This window comes from Pseudophryne corroboree, chromosome 5, assembly GCF_028390025.1.
Source record: "Pseudophryne corroboree isolate aPseCor3 chromosome 5, aPseCor3.hap2, whole genome shotgun sequence".
In the NCBI taxonomy this organism is placed as follows: Eukaryota; Metazoa; Chordata; class Amphibia; order Anura; family Myobatrachidae; genus Pseudophryne; species Pseudophryne corroboree.
Genome location: NC_086448.1, coordinates 362,453,183 through 362,469,358, shown reverse-complemented (window position 1 = coordinate 362,469,358; position 16,176 = coordinate 362,453,183). Strand labels below are relative to the sequence as shown.

Genomic DNA, 16,176 nt, shown 5'->3' with positions numbered 1-16,176 from the left:
AGACTCACAAAAACTCAATTATCAGTGTGTTTCTACAGGCCATAATACAGTATTACAATCAGAATACAGAATTTATATTGGAATTTTACTACCTCCATCATAACTATCCCACTATATCAGAGAAAAATTAACTTTATTCTCAGCTAGCATAATGTAATCTAACACTTTAAATGAAAGTTAGCAAATGGATTGAGAGAAAGATATCATGTAAGGATAACTACAAAGGGGTTCACTACGGATTGCCGGCGGTCGGGCTCCCGGCGACCAGCATACCGGCGCCGGGAGCCCGACCGCCGGCTTACCGACAGTGTGGCGAGCGCAAATGAGCCCCTTGCGGGCTCGCTGCGCTCGCCACGCTACGGGCACGGTGGCGCGCTACGCACGCCACACTATTTTATTCTCCCTCCAGGGGGGTCGTGGACCCCCACAAGGGAGAATAAGTGTCGGTATGCCGGCTGTCGGGATCCCGGCGCCGGTATACTGTGCGCCGGGATCCCGACAGCCGGCATACTGAAGACCACCCCTACAAAGGTAGCCCTTTTTTTGCTATGTACATTGCAATACAGAGCATAACAGCATTAGAAGAATACAGTGTGCTTGCACCTCACATATCCATCCAATGACATATACAGTATATACAATGGGCCTAAATCACTATCATTTACAAATGCGAGAATGTGTGCCAAGACCAAAGTGCGAATGCTATGAAATCGCATGCCCAGTGAAGTGCCAACACAAAGTGATTGACAGGAAGTGACCATTTGTGCAAGGCAACATGGCGTTTGTTTAGAGAAGTTGGGAAAATGCGGGCATGTCATGGCCATTTTCAGGGCGTGCATCTGACATCATCTGCAAATGCTGCAATGAAAAACATGGGGCCCAGTGTCACTGCAATTGCATTATTTTGAGTAGGCACTGGTCAACCACAAACTACAAAAAACACTGTCATGCAGCGCCAATGTTGAATATAAATGTAAAAATGAACTGTACTAATGGTTCCTCATTCGCTGCTATATAAGGTTCTGTGTAACCCTTAAATTCAATAAGAGAATGGGAAAAGGTGGATAAATAGCAGTGCCCGTGGGACCAAAAGGTAGTATTTTTGGTCTGACATGAAAGCCCCAGATTGTTACATTTGTTTCTTTAAAATATCTGTTGGATACATTTATTGACTTTCCCTAGCTGGAGCACAACTTTCATATCGGAATTAACCCTAATCCAACTCAGCTATTTATTACACTCTTGCTGGAACAGGAGTCTTTAATATTTTATTTATTGCAATTCTTTCGTATTTTATACTGAGTGATAGGGGAATATTTATCGCATTATGGGTGTTTAACAAATATATTTGTACATGTGCATTTTATGCTATTTTTATTTATACAGTTTTTTATATTAAATCTTTTGAATTGTATTTCTGGCTCTCTTGGTATCCATTAATTATTAATTAATACTACCTTTTGGTCCCACGGGCACTGCTATTTATCCACCTTTTCCCATTCTCTTATGGGTCAACCATAACTACTCGATTTCTGTATATGCATCGCAGTTAGGCAACTGCATGTGCAAATGTGAAAATGCAGAGGTGGGTGTCTTTTTCCTTTCTGGCCAGCTCTTTACATGCGATTTTTAGCAGTAGCAGTTTTGAGACAATCAGTATTTCGGCCTCAATAGCGATTCTTACTGAATTAGGCCCAGTGTGTGTAAAGACAGGTGCTACATTTGTAGTACTCTTCAAGATCATTTCTGTTTGGGATATACTGTGGTATCTAGTGATTGTCTGTATATATTACATTTATTTATAAAATTGTGGGGGGGGGGGAATTCTGACCAGCCAATTAGCAGGCTATAAATAATATTTGTTTGTTTTTTCTATTTTAGGAATGATTGTGAAAAGGATGCAATAACTGTAGCAATCATCAATAGCTTGTCATCACTATATGCTTCCATCCCAATCTTTTGCATTTTAGGATTCAAAGCAAAAAATGGATATTGGGACTGCCTGGACAGGTAACTGTATGACATTGTGTACATATTTTAATATAAAATTAATTTAAGACATACTGTATTTCATAATTTCAGATGCAACTAATCTAATCAATTCATCTTTTTACAGGAATATTGTTTCTTTAACAAATGAATTTGATCTAAATGAAATTAATATTACAAGAGATAACTACAGTGAGTCTTTCAAAAGTCTCAATTTAACCTTTCCAGAAAGAATCACTCATCTAGATATGAAAGAGTGCAACCTGCAAGAATTTCTGGATCAGGTCAGACCTTGAAATAAACCACTATGTACTTTGGGCCTGATTCATGATTGTAAGTAAAGCAAAAAAAGCAAGCATTTTTGAAAAACCATGCTGCACTGCAGGTAGGGCAGATGTGACATGTGCAGAGAGATTTAGATTTGGGTGGTATGTGTTCAAACTAAAATCTAAATTGCCGTTTAAAAATAAAGTTTATTTGCAGGCTACATGCAAAAGCAGCCAGTATTTACACTGCACAGAAAAAATATAGCCCACCATAATCTAAATCTCTCGGCACATTACATCAGTCCCACCTGCAGTGCAACATGGTTTTGCCAAGTTGCTTGCTATTTTGTTTTACTTACAATCATGAATCAGCCTTTTTGTTTGCTAATGGTAGCACACAATATTTATGCATGTTATTTTTACTTGTATGTGCCACATTCTTTACTTAGTATAAAATATTGTTGAAATAGAGACAAGTGCTGGCAAAATGGCAATGTATAGCAACACACACGGGGGGAATTCAATTAGCTGCAACACACAAATAGAGGGGAATATAATTTACTGTGGGCTAATTGTTCCCCTGGGGCTATTCAGTTATCCCCCACCAGCAGCCTTTATTCGGGATGTTTTTATGTCTCTGAACAGAGGCAAAGAAAAAATATACGATAGCCAGCAGGTTAAAGGGTGCTGCAACTCTGCTGACTCGCAAGTCCGTGAACTTTTCACGGATTCTGTGTCATCACCCGTTAATCCATGTTACCGCCCGTTAACACTCTAATTTAATGGGCATTAACAAGGCTGTCTGGTGAAAAAGGGAGTGCAATTGAATAACCAGGGGCGTTAAAGCCGAAGGCTACCGCCTGCATTCACACACTGGTAAATTAATTTCCCCAACAGAGTAAGCAACACATAAATATTGTATATACAGTTGTGCCCTAAAAAATTCTGGGAGTCATAGCATCATTTTAATGGACCACATACACCTGTAAACTCACACCCAATTTCAAATGATCTCTTATTTCCATTCAAAAATAAATCCTAGCACTGTAGTCTTCTTTGTTCATGTCCTAAATTTAAGTCTGAAAAAATGTTGAATCTAATTCAGGATGTGGAGAGTATCATCGGAATGGTATGGTCTTTTCTTTCCCTCCTCCCCCTCACCAGTTCTAGATACTGTATCATCCTTTATAGCTATGGCTCTTTTTTATCACAGAATTTTATTCACAATCCTGTTATATTCCATTTGTTGCCTGAGAAGTTTAAAACTCATATATGGGTTACATGCATATGTATGATTCAGAATTTGTTTAAAGTATATTGCCTATGCCTGGGAAACCATTTTTTGGAATTCCTCAAAAGCTTCAGAGAATGTAAATACATTTTAGATGCTTTTTACTACTATGTAACAAAACACAAAGACATTAAATAATGCAAAACCATAGGCTTTCATATCAGTGACGTGCGGTGAGGTGAATGGCTGGGGGGGGCACACATGGGGATGGGTCTCAATGCTGAGATGGGAGGCCATGACGAGACTGCCTGATGGGATCCTGGCAATCATAATGCCGATGCCGGAATCCTGACAGGCGGTGAAATACAGCCACCGGAATATGGGCGCCACAGGCTTTTCTCCCTCTGTGGGTGTCCGCTACCAAATGTATGAGCTGCCACTGCTCCTATCCTTTACAAAGTAAAAAATGAGGGTTACAGATTTTAATTAACAGTGGCTGCTGCAGCCCCTGGGCAGCTCACACCACATAGTGCAGAGGGGAGCTAATATAAACATACAGTACTTACAGAGATAATTGTAATATATGTGCTGGCTGCAGGTCCCATGGGATCGGCAGCACTGTGTCCATCACAGCCGCCACTTCACCCAGGACACAGCATTTGGCTTCACTGTCCTTTAAAGCCTGCCCTCAGACTCCTGTGAAACCTAGCCAATGGCAGTCCTGGGGTGGGCTTAGAAGTAGAGTGATGCCTAATGCTGATTCTCGGGTTCTCACGGCTGCTGTTATATACAGTGCTGCCATCGCGGGATAAATCAAGCCAACATACAGTATGTATTACATACAACTTATCATGTATGTTTATATGTGCTAATGCACCCCTCCCCCTACACTATGTAATCGGCGCTGCAGCCACCATTGGTCATTAATTATTAGTTGTCCCAATGTAATGTACACACATTTCTCTCTTCCTATATATGAAAAGTTAATACTTTGTTACTTGCACAGCCCATACACAGTGATGCCGTATTATACTGGGTCAGTCATACTAATTATTATTACTGAATAGAGCTACTAGTGTAATACGCAATGAGCCCCAGTGCATTGCATCGGCTGCATCGTCAATAGAGCCTCCCATGGTCAGCACTGTGCAAATATCCTTGTACTCTCTGGGACTTCAGTTCTTAGCTCCAAGAGGGGGGTGGGTGTCTGGATACCTTGCATCCAGGCATCACGGCTGAAGTTCTACCACTGCTTCAGCATTCCATTTGACTTTAGCATTCCATGGGGTAAATTTACTAAGATTCGTATTTTCCAGATTCAGGTCAAAGTTCAATCACGAATGACATCGACAGTGTAAAATTGCAACTTTTTGAATTGATTACGATGTATTTACTAAGCTGTCGTATTCGGGTTTTTCTTTTCTTCCGATGTCGATGTCATTCGTGGTTTTTTACCTATTTTTACGGCAGTGATTAGCAAAACACTGCCGACTTTTTTTACAATCAATCTCGGCCGGATCTGTGTGATCCGTGCTGGGGTTTATTTTTTTTTTTTTTTTTAATTAAACACTGTAAAATAATAAAAAAAAATGCGTGGGGTCCCCCCTCCTAAGCATAACCAGCCTCGGGCTCTTTGAGCCGATCCTGGTTGCAAAAATATGGGGGGAAAAATGACAGGGGTTCCCCCATATTTAAGCAACCAGCATCGGGCTCTGCGCCTGGTCCTGGTCCCAAAAATATGGGGGACAAAAAGAGTAGGGGTCCCCCGTATTTTTAAAACCAGCACCGGGCTCCACTAGCTGGACAGATAATGCCACAGCCGGGGGTCACTTTTATATAGTGCCCTGCGGCCGTGGCATCAAAAATCCAACTAGTCACCCCTGGCCGGGGTACCCTGGGGGAGTGGGGACCCCTTCAATCAAGGGGTCCCCCCCCCCCCAGCCACCCAAGGGCCAGGGGTGAAGCCCGAGGCTGTCCCCCCCCCATCCAATGGGCTGCGGATGGGGAGGCTGATAGCCTTTGTTGTAAAAGAAAAGATATTGTTTTTAGTAGCAGTACTACAAGGCCCTGCAAGCCTCCCCCGCATGCTGGTACTTGGAGAACCACAAGTACCAGCATGCGACGGAAAAACGGGCCCGCTGGTACCTGTAGTACTACTACTAAAAAAATACCCAAAAAAAGACAAGACACACACACCGTGAAAGTATAATTTTATTACATACATACACACATACATACATACTTACCTTAAGTTCCCACGCAGGTCGGTCCTCTTCTCCAGTAGAATCCAAGGGGTACCTGTTGAAGAAATTATACTCCCGAGATCCAGGGGTCCAGGCTCCTCGGGAAATCCAGGGGTAATCCACGTACTTGACAAAAAAAACAAAACGGTGTCCCGACCACGAACTGAAAGGGGACCCATGTTTGCACATGGGTCACCTTTCCACGAATGCCAGAAAGCCACTCTGACTTCTGTCTAAGTGGGTTTCATCAGCCAATCAGGGAGCGCCACGTTGTAGCACTCTCCTGATCAGCTGTGTGGTCCTGTCCTCACTGACAGGCAGCACACGGCAGTGTTACAATGTAGCGCCTATGCGCTACATTGTAACCAATGATGGGAACTTTCTGCCCTGCGGTTGACCTAAAGTGACGTCACCGCTGAGCAGAAAGTTCCCATCATTGGTTACAATGTAGCGCATAGGCGCTACATTGTAACACTGCCGTGTACTGCCTGTCAGTGAGGACAGGACCACACAGCTGATCAGGAGAGTGCTACAACGTGGCGCTCCCTGATTGGCTGATGAAACCCACTTAGACAGAAGTCAGAGTGGCTTTCTGGCATTCGTGGAAAGGTGACCCATGTGCAAACATGGGTCCCCTTTCAGTTCGTGGTCGGGACACCGTTTTGTTTTTTTTGTCAAGTACGTGGATTACCCCTGGATTTCCCGAGGAGCCTGGACCCCTGGATCTCGTGAGTATAATTTCTTCAACAGGTACCCCTTGGATTCTACTGGAGAAGAGGACCGACCTGCGTGGGAACTTAAGGTAAGTATGTATGTATGTGTGTATGTATGTAATAAAATTATACTTTCACGGTGTGTGTGTCTTGTCTTTTTTTGGGTATTTTTTTAGTAGTAGTACTACAGGTACCAGCGGGCCCGTTTTTCCGTCGCATGCTGGTACTTGTGGTTCTCCAAGTACCAGCATGCGGGGGAGGCTTGCTGGGCCTTGTAGTACTGCTACTAAAAACAATATCTTTTCTTTTACAACAAAGGCTATCAGCCTCCCCATCCGCAGCCCATTGGATGGGGGGGGACAGCCTCGGGCTTCACCCCTGGCCCTTGGGTGGCTGGGGGGGGGGGACCCCTTGATTGAAGGGGTCCCCACTCCCCCAGGGTACCCCGGCCAGGGGTGACTAGTTGGATTTTTGATGCCACGGCCGCAGGGCACTATATAAAAGTGACCCCCGGCTGTGGCATTATCTGTCCAGCTAGTGGAGCCCGGTGCTGGTTTTAAAAATACGGGGGACCCCTACTCTTTTTGTCCCCCGTATTTTTGGGACCAGGACCAGGCGCAGAGCCCGATGCTGGTTGCTTAAATATGGGGGAACCCCTGTCATTTTTTCCCCCATATTTCTGCAACCAGGATCGGCTCAAAGAGCCCGAGGCTGGTTATGCTTAGGAAGGGGGACCCCACGCAATTTTTTTTGAAAAAATAAGCACTTTCCCACCCCTTCCCACTGATATACATGCACGGATCTCATGGATCCGTGCATGCCTATCCAATCACGAATAAAAAAAGCAGGTCTGTTTTTTTTTAGCACTTTTTTACGAGTTGTAATTTTTCACGGCAGTGTTTGTTCTTTTTTTGCTTTGCACTTCTTAGTAAATGACCGAGATTCATACTTAAACAGCCGCGTTTTGACCGATGGTGTATTCATTCGTAATTTTTTACCTGAACTTGCAAAAAATTACGAATGCCCTCATCACTGCCGTGATTAGTGCTTAGTAAATTACCGAGATGACACTTTGATGAAAAAACGGCATCTCGGTCAAAATCGGGAGCTTAGTAAATTTCCCCCCATGTGTGTTGGAATTGTATAAAACAATTGTAGAAAACAATGAAATTATGCCCAATGATCAAACAAAAGTTAATTTCATCTTATTATAAGGCTTGCATCTAACGGCACCATTTTGAGTTGCACACTCCCAAGTCACATCCTGCAAATAAATGTCGTAAAGCAGAAGTGTGTATAGTCAGCATTTTACCATTTAATTGTCTCTTATATCTATATGTACTGCATCATTCCAAAACATCTGGACAGTTTATTTTATTTTCTAGACAATTATAACATGATAAAGTTGTACCTTTGTAATATATTACATTTACTTTTCTACTTACAGAGTGCCTCTGGCACCGGTTTAGCATTTATTGTCTTTACTGAAGCAATAATTCAAATGCCAGGGTCCCAGGTGTGGGCTATTCTCTTTTTTTTAATGCTGTTCACCCTTGGTCTGTCTTCAATGTTTGGAAATGTGGAGGGAGTACTGACACCATTGTTAGATCTTAAAATCTTTCCAAAGTGTGTCCCAGTGGAGGCTATATCAGGTATGTTTTTACAAAGTGTTTTACAGTAGTTTCACTAAACCCAGGTTGTACAAGTTATTGACAAAAGAAAGTTGTGGCAATCGTGACTTTCTGATAACCTACATACAGTACATGTGGCATAATAAATTAATGGAGACTAGCCTATGAAAATCTATTGCTGACAAAGTATAAGCAAGCTTTTTCATGAAAATCTTAAAAAACTGCAACGTAACTTACATGATGTATCCATATTTCAACAGGCTACATCATGAAAGGCAATGTCTGTTTTCATGGTTACATATTTTACAAAGAGGTTTTCAATAATCACATGTCTGCAACAAACATCCTATACCTGCAAATTTAGAAAAAGAGTCATATCATGAGTATGAGGATTTGTTGCAATTATGAAACTATTCCAGTAAACCCGTAATTTATTAGTTGTAGCAATTCTAAATTGTAAGCTATTATTATATTTACATACTAGCTATTACTATGCACTTCACTTTTTCGGATTTTACAGTATCTTTATAATTGTTATTTTCTATGCATCTAGTATTTCTTCTCCAGTTACCCATATTCAATTTAAGTGCTCCAAAGCTTTTAATATCCTTAATAGAGCAATGATGTTGATTTTTAAAATGCAAAGATAACAAATGAGTTTCTAAGCACTTTTTTATATTGCAAAGATGTTCAGATAAAAGGACCTATAGTATAGTGGTCTTGCTGTTGCTGCTGTTGCCTTGGCAACACATGTGCTAGGCAAAGAGGGAGCCTGGAACCGGAGATGTACAAAGCCATGAAAAGTGATAATTTCACTGTGATAAAGTACCAGCCAATCAGCTCCTAACTTTCATGTTACAGGCTGGGTTTGAAAAATGACAGTTAGGAGCTGGTTGGCTGGTACTTTATCACAGTGAAATTATCACTTTTCAAGGCTTAGTACATCCCGCCCACAGGTGTGAGGGAGGTTGCCAGCGGTTTCCGCATACTGTACTGGGGGGAGAGAGAGTCTCAGCGTCTGTGTGTTAGCTTCAGTGTGTCAGCATCTGTGTGTCTGTGTCAGCATTTGTGTGTCAATGTCTGTGGTAACATTAGGGTCTGTTTGCGTGTCAGTGTAGGTGTGTCAGCGTCAGTGTCAGTGTGTCATTGTGTCAGTGTCACTGTGTCAGCATCTGTCTCTGTGTAATTCATGTAGACACAGTACCCCCCCCCCCCCCCCCAACTCCGGAACATACACTATCCACCCATTCTTTTTTATTGTAGAGGCCAATGCATTTTTATTTATTCCATGCATGGGCCAATGTGGTTTATTTTTTTCTGTGGGGGGATAATGTTTTTTCATTTTCCTTTCCAGGGTTAATGTTTTTTTCCCCGAGGAGGCACCAATGTGTTTTATTGCTTTCTGTAGGGACCAATGTGTTTGTTTGTTTTTTGCTGTGGGTGCCAATATGTTTTTTTTAGGTAGGGGCCAATGTGTTTTTTTATGTGGGAGCCAATGGGGCCGATTCAATTGCTCCATTTAGATGCCTGGTAGCTGCAGGGATGACATTTCTTCTCACAGTCTCCCAAATGTGCGAGTAGAAATGTGCTGTAAGTCGGCACTTTGGGAGTCCAAACAGTAGTTTGGACGCCCAATGCAGGACTTTAGATGGGTTTTTTTTCCTGTGGGGCTAATGTTTTTTTTTTTTATATATCCTATGGGGTTAGTGTGTTTATTTTTATTTTTTTTCATGTTGGTGGTCAATTTGGTTTTTTTTGTTTTGTTAAAACCAATGTGGTTTTTTTCTCTGTGTTGGTCAATGTGTATTTTTTTCTGTGTAGGGCCAGTGTGTGTGTGTGTGTGTGTGTGTGTGTGTGTGTGTGTGTGTGTGTGTGTGTGTGTGTGTGTGTGTTTGTTTCTTGTGGGGGATAATGCTTGTTTAATTTCCTGTGTGGGACAATGTTTTTTAATTGTTCTCTGTGGTGGACAATGTTTTTTAATTGTTCTCTGTGGAGGACTATGTGTGTGTGTTTTTTCCTGTGAGGGCCAATGTGTTTTTAGACTCTGTATGAGTCTTCTTTGTGCTGCGCATGCGTCCTGATGTTGTTCGTATAGAGTTACTTTACAGATTTAGATGCATGCACCAAGAAGTTTATTAGAAATGTGTTTGGCTTCCCTAGGCAGCTACCAGACCGGTTGGCTAACCAGATGCAGAGGTAACTTAGTATGGGTGTGTTGCTGATAGTGGCTGTGTACAGAAATGCTGAATCACTCACATTGGAGGCCATACTTGGATGATCTGCACCTAGCATAGGGCTGGTGAAAGCTGCATAAATCAAGCACAAAACATGATTGCAGCACCTTTAGACACTGACAGTGGGTGTCTCAGTCCTTGCATATTTGGATGCACAAATGTACACCAGGGATGTGCACTGTAGCAGCATTAGTATAAAGTCACAGATGCAACTGGAGCAAAAGATGCAAGGAAGGCCACAACTGCATCCAAGTCAAAATCAGACCCTATAAGGGGGGACCCCCCCCCCCCCCTTGACAGATCCGACCCCCACAACAGACCTCGCCCCCATTAGGTCTGCTTCCATCAATTTCCCGAGCTGGTTTTCCACCCAAGCTGCGCCTGTGTACAGTACACTATGTTTTTGGAATTGCAAGTAATGACTTGGTTGAATCACTTCATTAATGTTATTGGGCCGGATGTAGAGGGTCATTCCGAGTTGATCGTTCGCTAGCAGTTTTTAGCAGCTGTACAAACGCATTGTCGCCACCCACCGAGGAATGTATTTTCGCTTTGCAGAAGTGTGGATGCCTGTGCAGCAGAGCGCCTGCAAAAACATTTTGAGCAAAACAAGACCAGCCCTGGACTTACTCTTTGTATGCGTTGATTCTAAAGTTGGAGGGTTGGCTTTTGATGTCACACACCCACCCAGCGTTCGCCCAGCGACGCCTGCATTTTCCCCGGCACGCCAGTGTTTTTCCAAACATTCCCTGAAAACGGTCAGTTGACACCCAGAAACGCCCCCTTCCTGTCAATCTTCTTGCGTTGTGCCGTGCAACTTAAAGCTTCGCTAGAACCTGTGCCGAACCACAAAGGTCTTTGTACCCATACGACAAGCGTGCGCATTGCAGTGCATACGCATGCGCAGAAATGACAATTTTTAGCCTGATCACTGTGCTGTGAACAACGGCAGCTAGCGATCAACTCGGAATGACCCCCGTAATGCAGTGCAAGATGGCTGGGTTGACGAGATTCCGTCCGAACTCGTATGTTTTTTTAAAGCAGCAAACATTTACAAGGCAAAACCAACCTGGTTTTGCCTTGTAAATGATTGCTGCTTTAAAAAAATTGTACGAGTTCAGCAAGATGATGGCTGTATTCCAAGGTCTTAATTAACTGCAAATAATGTCACTGGACTCAGCTATCTGTAAACTCAAAATAATGTCTGATATATGAACTGACCTTTATTAAAGTTAAATTGTACCATGGCCAAATACACTGTAGTCTTTAGATCACATGTTCTAAGGAAATGCACTGAACCACAAACATATCGCACCTGCTAAAACCATAACCTTGAGACTACATTCCCAAAGGAAATCTAACCCACCAATAAACATGTCTTATCTGCCTGACTGAAGCTGTTCCAAAACTCATTATTCTAAGCAAGTTAAAAAGGTTTCTAAATTCTAACTTATTGCATTGTATGTAATTATCGATTAGTTCTTAAAGCGTTACTAAATATATGACCATCATAATGATCATCATACAAATACCTTCTTAATTGTAACTATTGTATTTAGCCAGACATAACATACTTACTGTAAATTGGATTTAATATACAACACAAATCATGCATCAATCTTTTCATCTGTAAGGATAATAGGTAATTACAAGGAAAGTTAGAACATCCCTTATTGCTCTCAGCAGACCCTGGGTCCAATTGGTAAAATGTGATGCTCATCTCACCTAAAGAATATCTAGGGAATTAAGCAGTAGGGTTGGGAAGGGCTATCAATTTGTGTGGTTCCTGGTGTAATATTCATTTAGAAATAGGATTACACATAGCATATTTTTAATATTGAGGTAAGTAAATTTAGGTTAGAAGCAATAATTGGGCACGGGCCAATGTTTTTTTTTAATATTCTCTATTCTCCTATCTTCAAAATTATAATCAGTTATGAATACCAATTAACATTTAATATTGGGATCATCACCATTATCTTTAGGTACAAAGAGGAATCTTCCATCTAGTATCTTAAAATTCTCCAAAACTCTTTATATCGTAGACTTATCAACATTTAGTGAATTAGCCCCTCATTGAATTGGTCTGATCCAAATTCCATAATCCAAGACACTATTAAAGCCAAAGGAAGACTATAAGGATGTTTTATTGCTACAGTCTTTTAGTGATTTGAACTTATATGAGACTGGAATAATTTACTTAATTTATTGTGTATTTGTTGGGGAGCCAGGAAAGGATTATCCACACAGCACCATGCTGGGTAAAAATAGTAATAAGTAACAGAGTGTCAGGGCATATAGCCCCATGGGTGACCAAAGCATAAGTACAAGGCAACAACATAGGAATGCTTTTGCAAAAGACTAATGAAATTCAAAAAATTAAAAATGCTAACAATATTCATTGTTAGTGATCTAAATGCAACTGATGTAAGAAAACTGACAAGGAAAAAGACTTGACAGATCTGCAAATCTAAATGAAGAAACTGCTTAGTTGGCACAATCAGTTTAAAACCTAACTTTTAAAAGTAAACACAAAGACTCAGGGGCATAGCCAAAACTATGCGGGCCCCATAGCAACATTTTTAAGGGGCCCTGTCCCAATGCTTCTAGAGAGACACCTTTCTGCAGCAGTTGTTCATTTTATGCCCCATAGTAGTGCCCTAATTCACTGAACCATAGTAGTGCCCTAGTTAATGTTATGTCTTATATTAGTGTCCTAATTAATGTTATGTCCCATAATTCACATTATGTCACATTGTAGGGCTACCAGTACACATCATGCAGCACAGTATCCCCAATTCACATTACAGCATACAGCATCCCCAATTCATATTATGTCACATTACAGTGCTACCCCCAGTTCATATTATGTCACACTGTGGTGCCTCCACTTCATATTGTGCTACTTTACAGTGCCTCAGTTTATATTATGTAACATTATAATGCCCTCCGGTTTATTTTATACCATATTAAAAATAGCAGGGGCATACCTAGATATATTGTAGGCCCCAAGATAAGTGTAAATGAATTCTACAGGTTGCTGCGCTGTAAAAAGCTGCTCAGGTTGTTAGGGGTAAGAAATTGAATTATTATGAACCAAGCGCTGTGTATGTTAGTGGGTGCAAAAATAAAAATAAGATTAAGAATAAAAATAAAAATAAAAATAGATAAATAATAAATAATTAATAAAATAAGATTCAATAAATAAAAATAAATTAAATTAATGAGGGAGAGGGGGTTAAGGGTAATGCAATGTTTGCAGCTCCTCTATGGATATGTGGAGCCGGGTGACACTTTCTCAGCAGGGAAAAGTATTCAGTCTTTTAAATTCAAACTGTCCCTATCTTACCCTGGGAGTTGCTTCCGGTGGTTCGAGGGAAGGTGTAGCTGTGACTGTTTCACTATTCTCTTCCCCGCTGGCCGTGCTTGGTCGCTGTTCCGCCTGAATCGCCGCGACCGGAAGTTCGGGTCTCCGCTTCCGGTTGTTCGTGAAGCGGCCGGCGGTAGCGGTTCTCGTGTCCTTGTGTCCTTTGTGCCTGCCCCTTTTCTATTCCAACGCGTTTCCAATCCTATTCGGATTCTTTCTCAATCCGAATAGGATTCGAAACGCGTTGGAATAGAAAAGGAGCAGACACGAAGGACACGAGAACCGCTACCGCCGGCCGCTTTACGAACAACCGGAAGCGGAGACCCGAACTTCCGGTCGCGGCGATTCAGGCGGAACAGCGACCAAGCACGGCCAGCGGGGAAGAGAATAGTGAAACAGTCACAGCTACACCTTCCCTCGAACCACCGGAAGCAACTCCCAGGGTAAGATAGGGACAGTTTGAATTTAAAAGACTGAATACTTTTCCCTGCTGAGAAAGTGTCACCCGGCTCCACATATCCATAGAGGAGCTGTAAACATTGCATTACCCTTAACCCCCTCTCCCTCATTAATTTAATTTATTTTTATTTATTTAAACTTATTTTATTAATTATTTATCTATTTTTGTTTTTATTTTTATTCTTAATCTTATTTTTATTTTTGCACCCACTAACATACACAGCGCTTGGTTCATAATAATTCAATTTCTTACCCAAAATAAGTGTGTAAGAGTCCCTATGTACCACCCAGTGTTGAAAATATGTATATAAGACATGTAAATGTGACAGGGAAGGTGGGCCCCTCTCAGCTCTGGGCCCAACAGCAGCTGCACTCCCTGCACTTATGGTAGCTACGCCCTTGCAAAGACTCACACACTTAAGTTTTCACATAGAGATTGTGAAAGATTAAAACACTATTAAAATGTAAATAAATCACAAAGATAATCTCTTCCTTATGTTGAATGCCCTAATTAAACGGAATAATAGATCTTTTCCTAATGGGAAATGCCTCAGTTAGGCTAATTAACATAGAGTTTCATTATAAGGCAAAGTATCAACAACTGATTTGGGAACACACAGAAAAATGTAACTGAAAATTTGTAGTTAAGTAATTCACTTATTTGTGTACAGAGAAAACAAACAATATGATCAGAATAGATCTTCTTATGGTTCAAATGTATCCATGGTTCATTACACTAAGTAACAACTTTGCAAAGAAATGGCTATAAATAAATGTTAAAGTAAATATGTCTTCACTATAGATTTGTTTAGATTGATATCCACTCTGATTTATTAATAAGATCTGATAGAAATATCTTTCAAACTAATGTGATTATGTAACAATGACAGTATTTCTCCCTAAAATACTCAGAATGATTATAGTTAATAGATGTGTATCATACACATGGCTCTCACAGTTTAAAACTGAGTAACAGCATACAAAAGAAATGTGTCATCCACAGTAACAGTATTTTTCCAAACTGTCACACAAATGCAAGTGTTATAGTTCTTCCTCATTAACCACATCAGAGATATTACCAGCTAATCTTGTGTCTGTTGTTATGCACATGTCATTCATGAGCAGAGATAACAAAGTATGTGAATTACACATATGCTAGTAAATCTACATAGAAAAAAAGGCTATTTCCTGATGGCATCATATACACATAAGCTAATAACGCAATGTAAATTACCAAGATTATTAAACGAGTTTGAGTGAAGCAGTAATCAAAAAGCGACTACAAAATATTGAGATTAATAAATCTCTTGGACAGGATGGACTGCACCCAAGGGTTCTAACAGAGATAAGCACAGATTTAGCTAGGCCATTATACTTAATCTTTAATGCTTCAATAGCAACTGGCATAGTAACCTGGGACTGGCGAATTACAGATGTTGTATCACTATTTAAAAAGGGAATGAACTCTAATCCTGGAAATTATAGACCTGTAAATCTGACTTTTGTATTTGGGAAAATATTGGAAGGTATATTAATGGATATAGCATTCAGGAGTATCTGGGATGCTCAAACATAATGTGTGTGAACCAGCATGGCTTTGTAAAAAATAGGTTGTGTCAGACTAACTTAATTAGCTTCTACGAGGAAGTGAGTGCAAACTTAGACATGGGTAATGATGTGGATGTGGTCTTTCTAGATTTTGCAAAAGCCTTCGACACAGTTCCTCACATGAGGTTGTGTCTTAAAGTAAGGGAACTTGGGCTTGGTGATAGGGAACAGCGAGTGGTAGTCAATGGAACATTTTCAGGTTGGACTGAAGTATTAAGTGGTGTACCACAAGGGTCTGTGCTGGGACCTTTACTGTTTAACATATTTATAAATGACATAGTAAATGGTATCGAGAGTAACGTATCCATTTTTGCAGATGATACTAAGCGCTGTAGGATAATTAGATCAGATCAGGATGTTGTCTCTCTTCAAAGCGACTTAACTAGACTGGGGGTTTGGGCAACCAAGTGGAGTATGATGTTTAATATAGAGAAA

At 41.0% G+C, this 16,176-nt stretch overlaps 1 protein-coding gene across 1 annotated transcript in view; it reads left to right on the top strand.

Moving 5' to 3' along the window:
- Nucleotides 1-16,176, top strand: part of LOC134929601 (sodium-dependent neutral amino acid transporter B(0)AT3-like) — a 219,403-nt gene that overhangs the window by 142,933 nt on the left and 60,294 nt on the right. Inside the window, exons 7-9 of the mRNA XM_063925188.1 lie at nucleotides 1,882-2,010; nucleotides 2,117-2,273; nucleotides 7,890-8,094. Of these exons, the coding sequence (XP_063781258.1) occupies nucleotides 1,882-2,010; nucleotides 2,117-2,273; nucleotides 7,890-8,094 (491 nt within the window). The remainder of the gene's footprint in view (nucleotides 1-1,881; nucleotides 2,011-2,116; nucleotides 2,274-7,889; nucleotides 8,095-16,176) is intronic.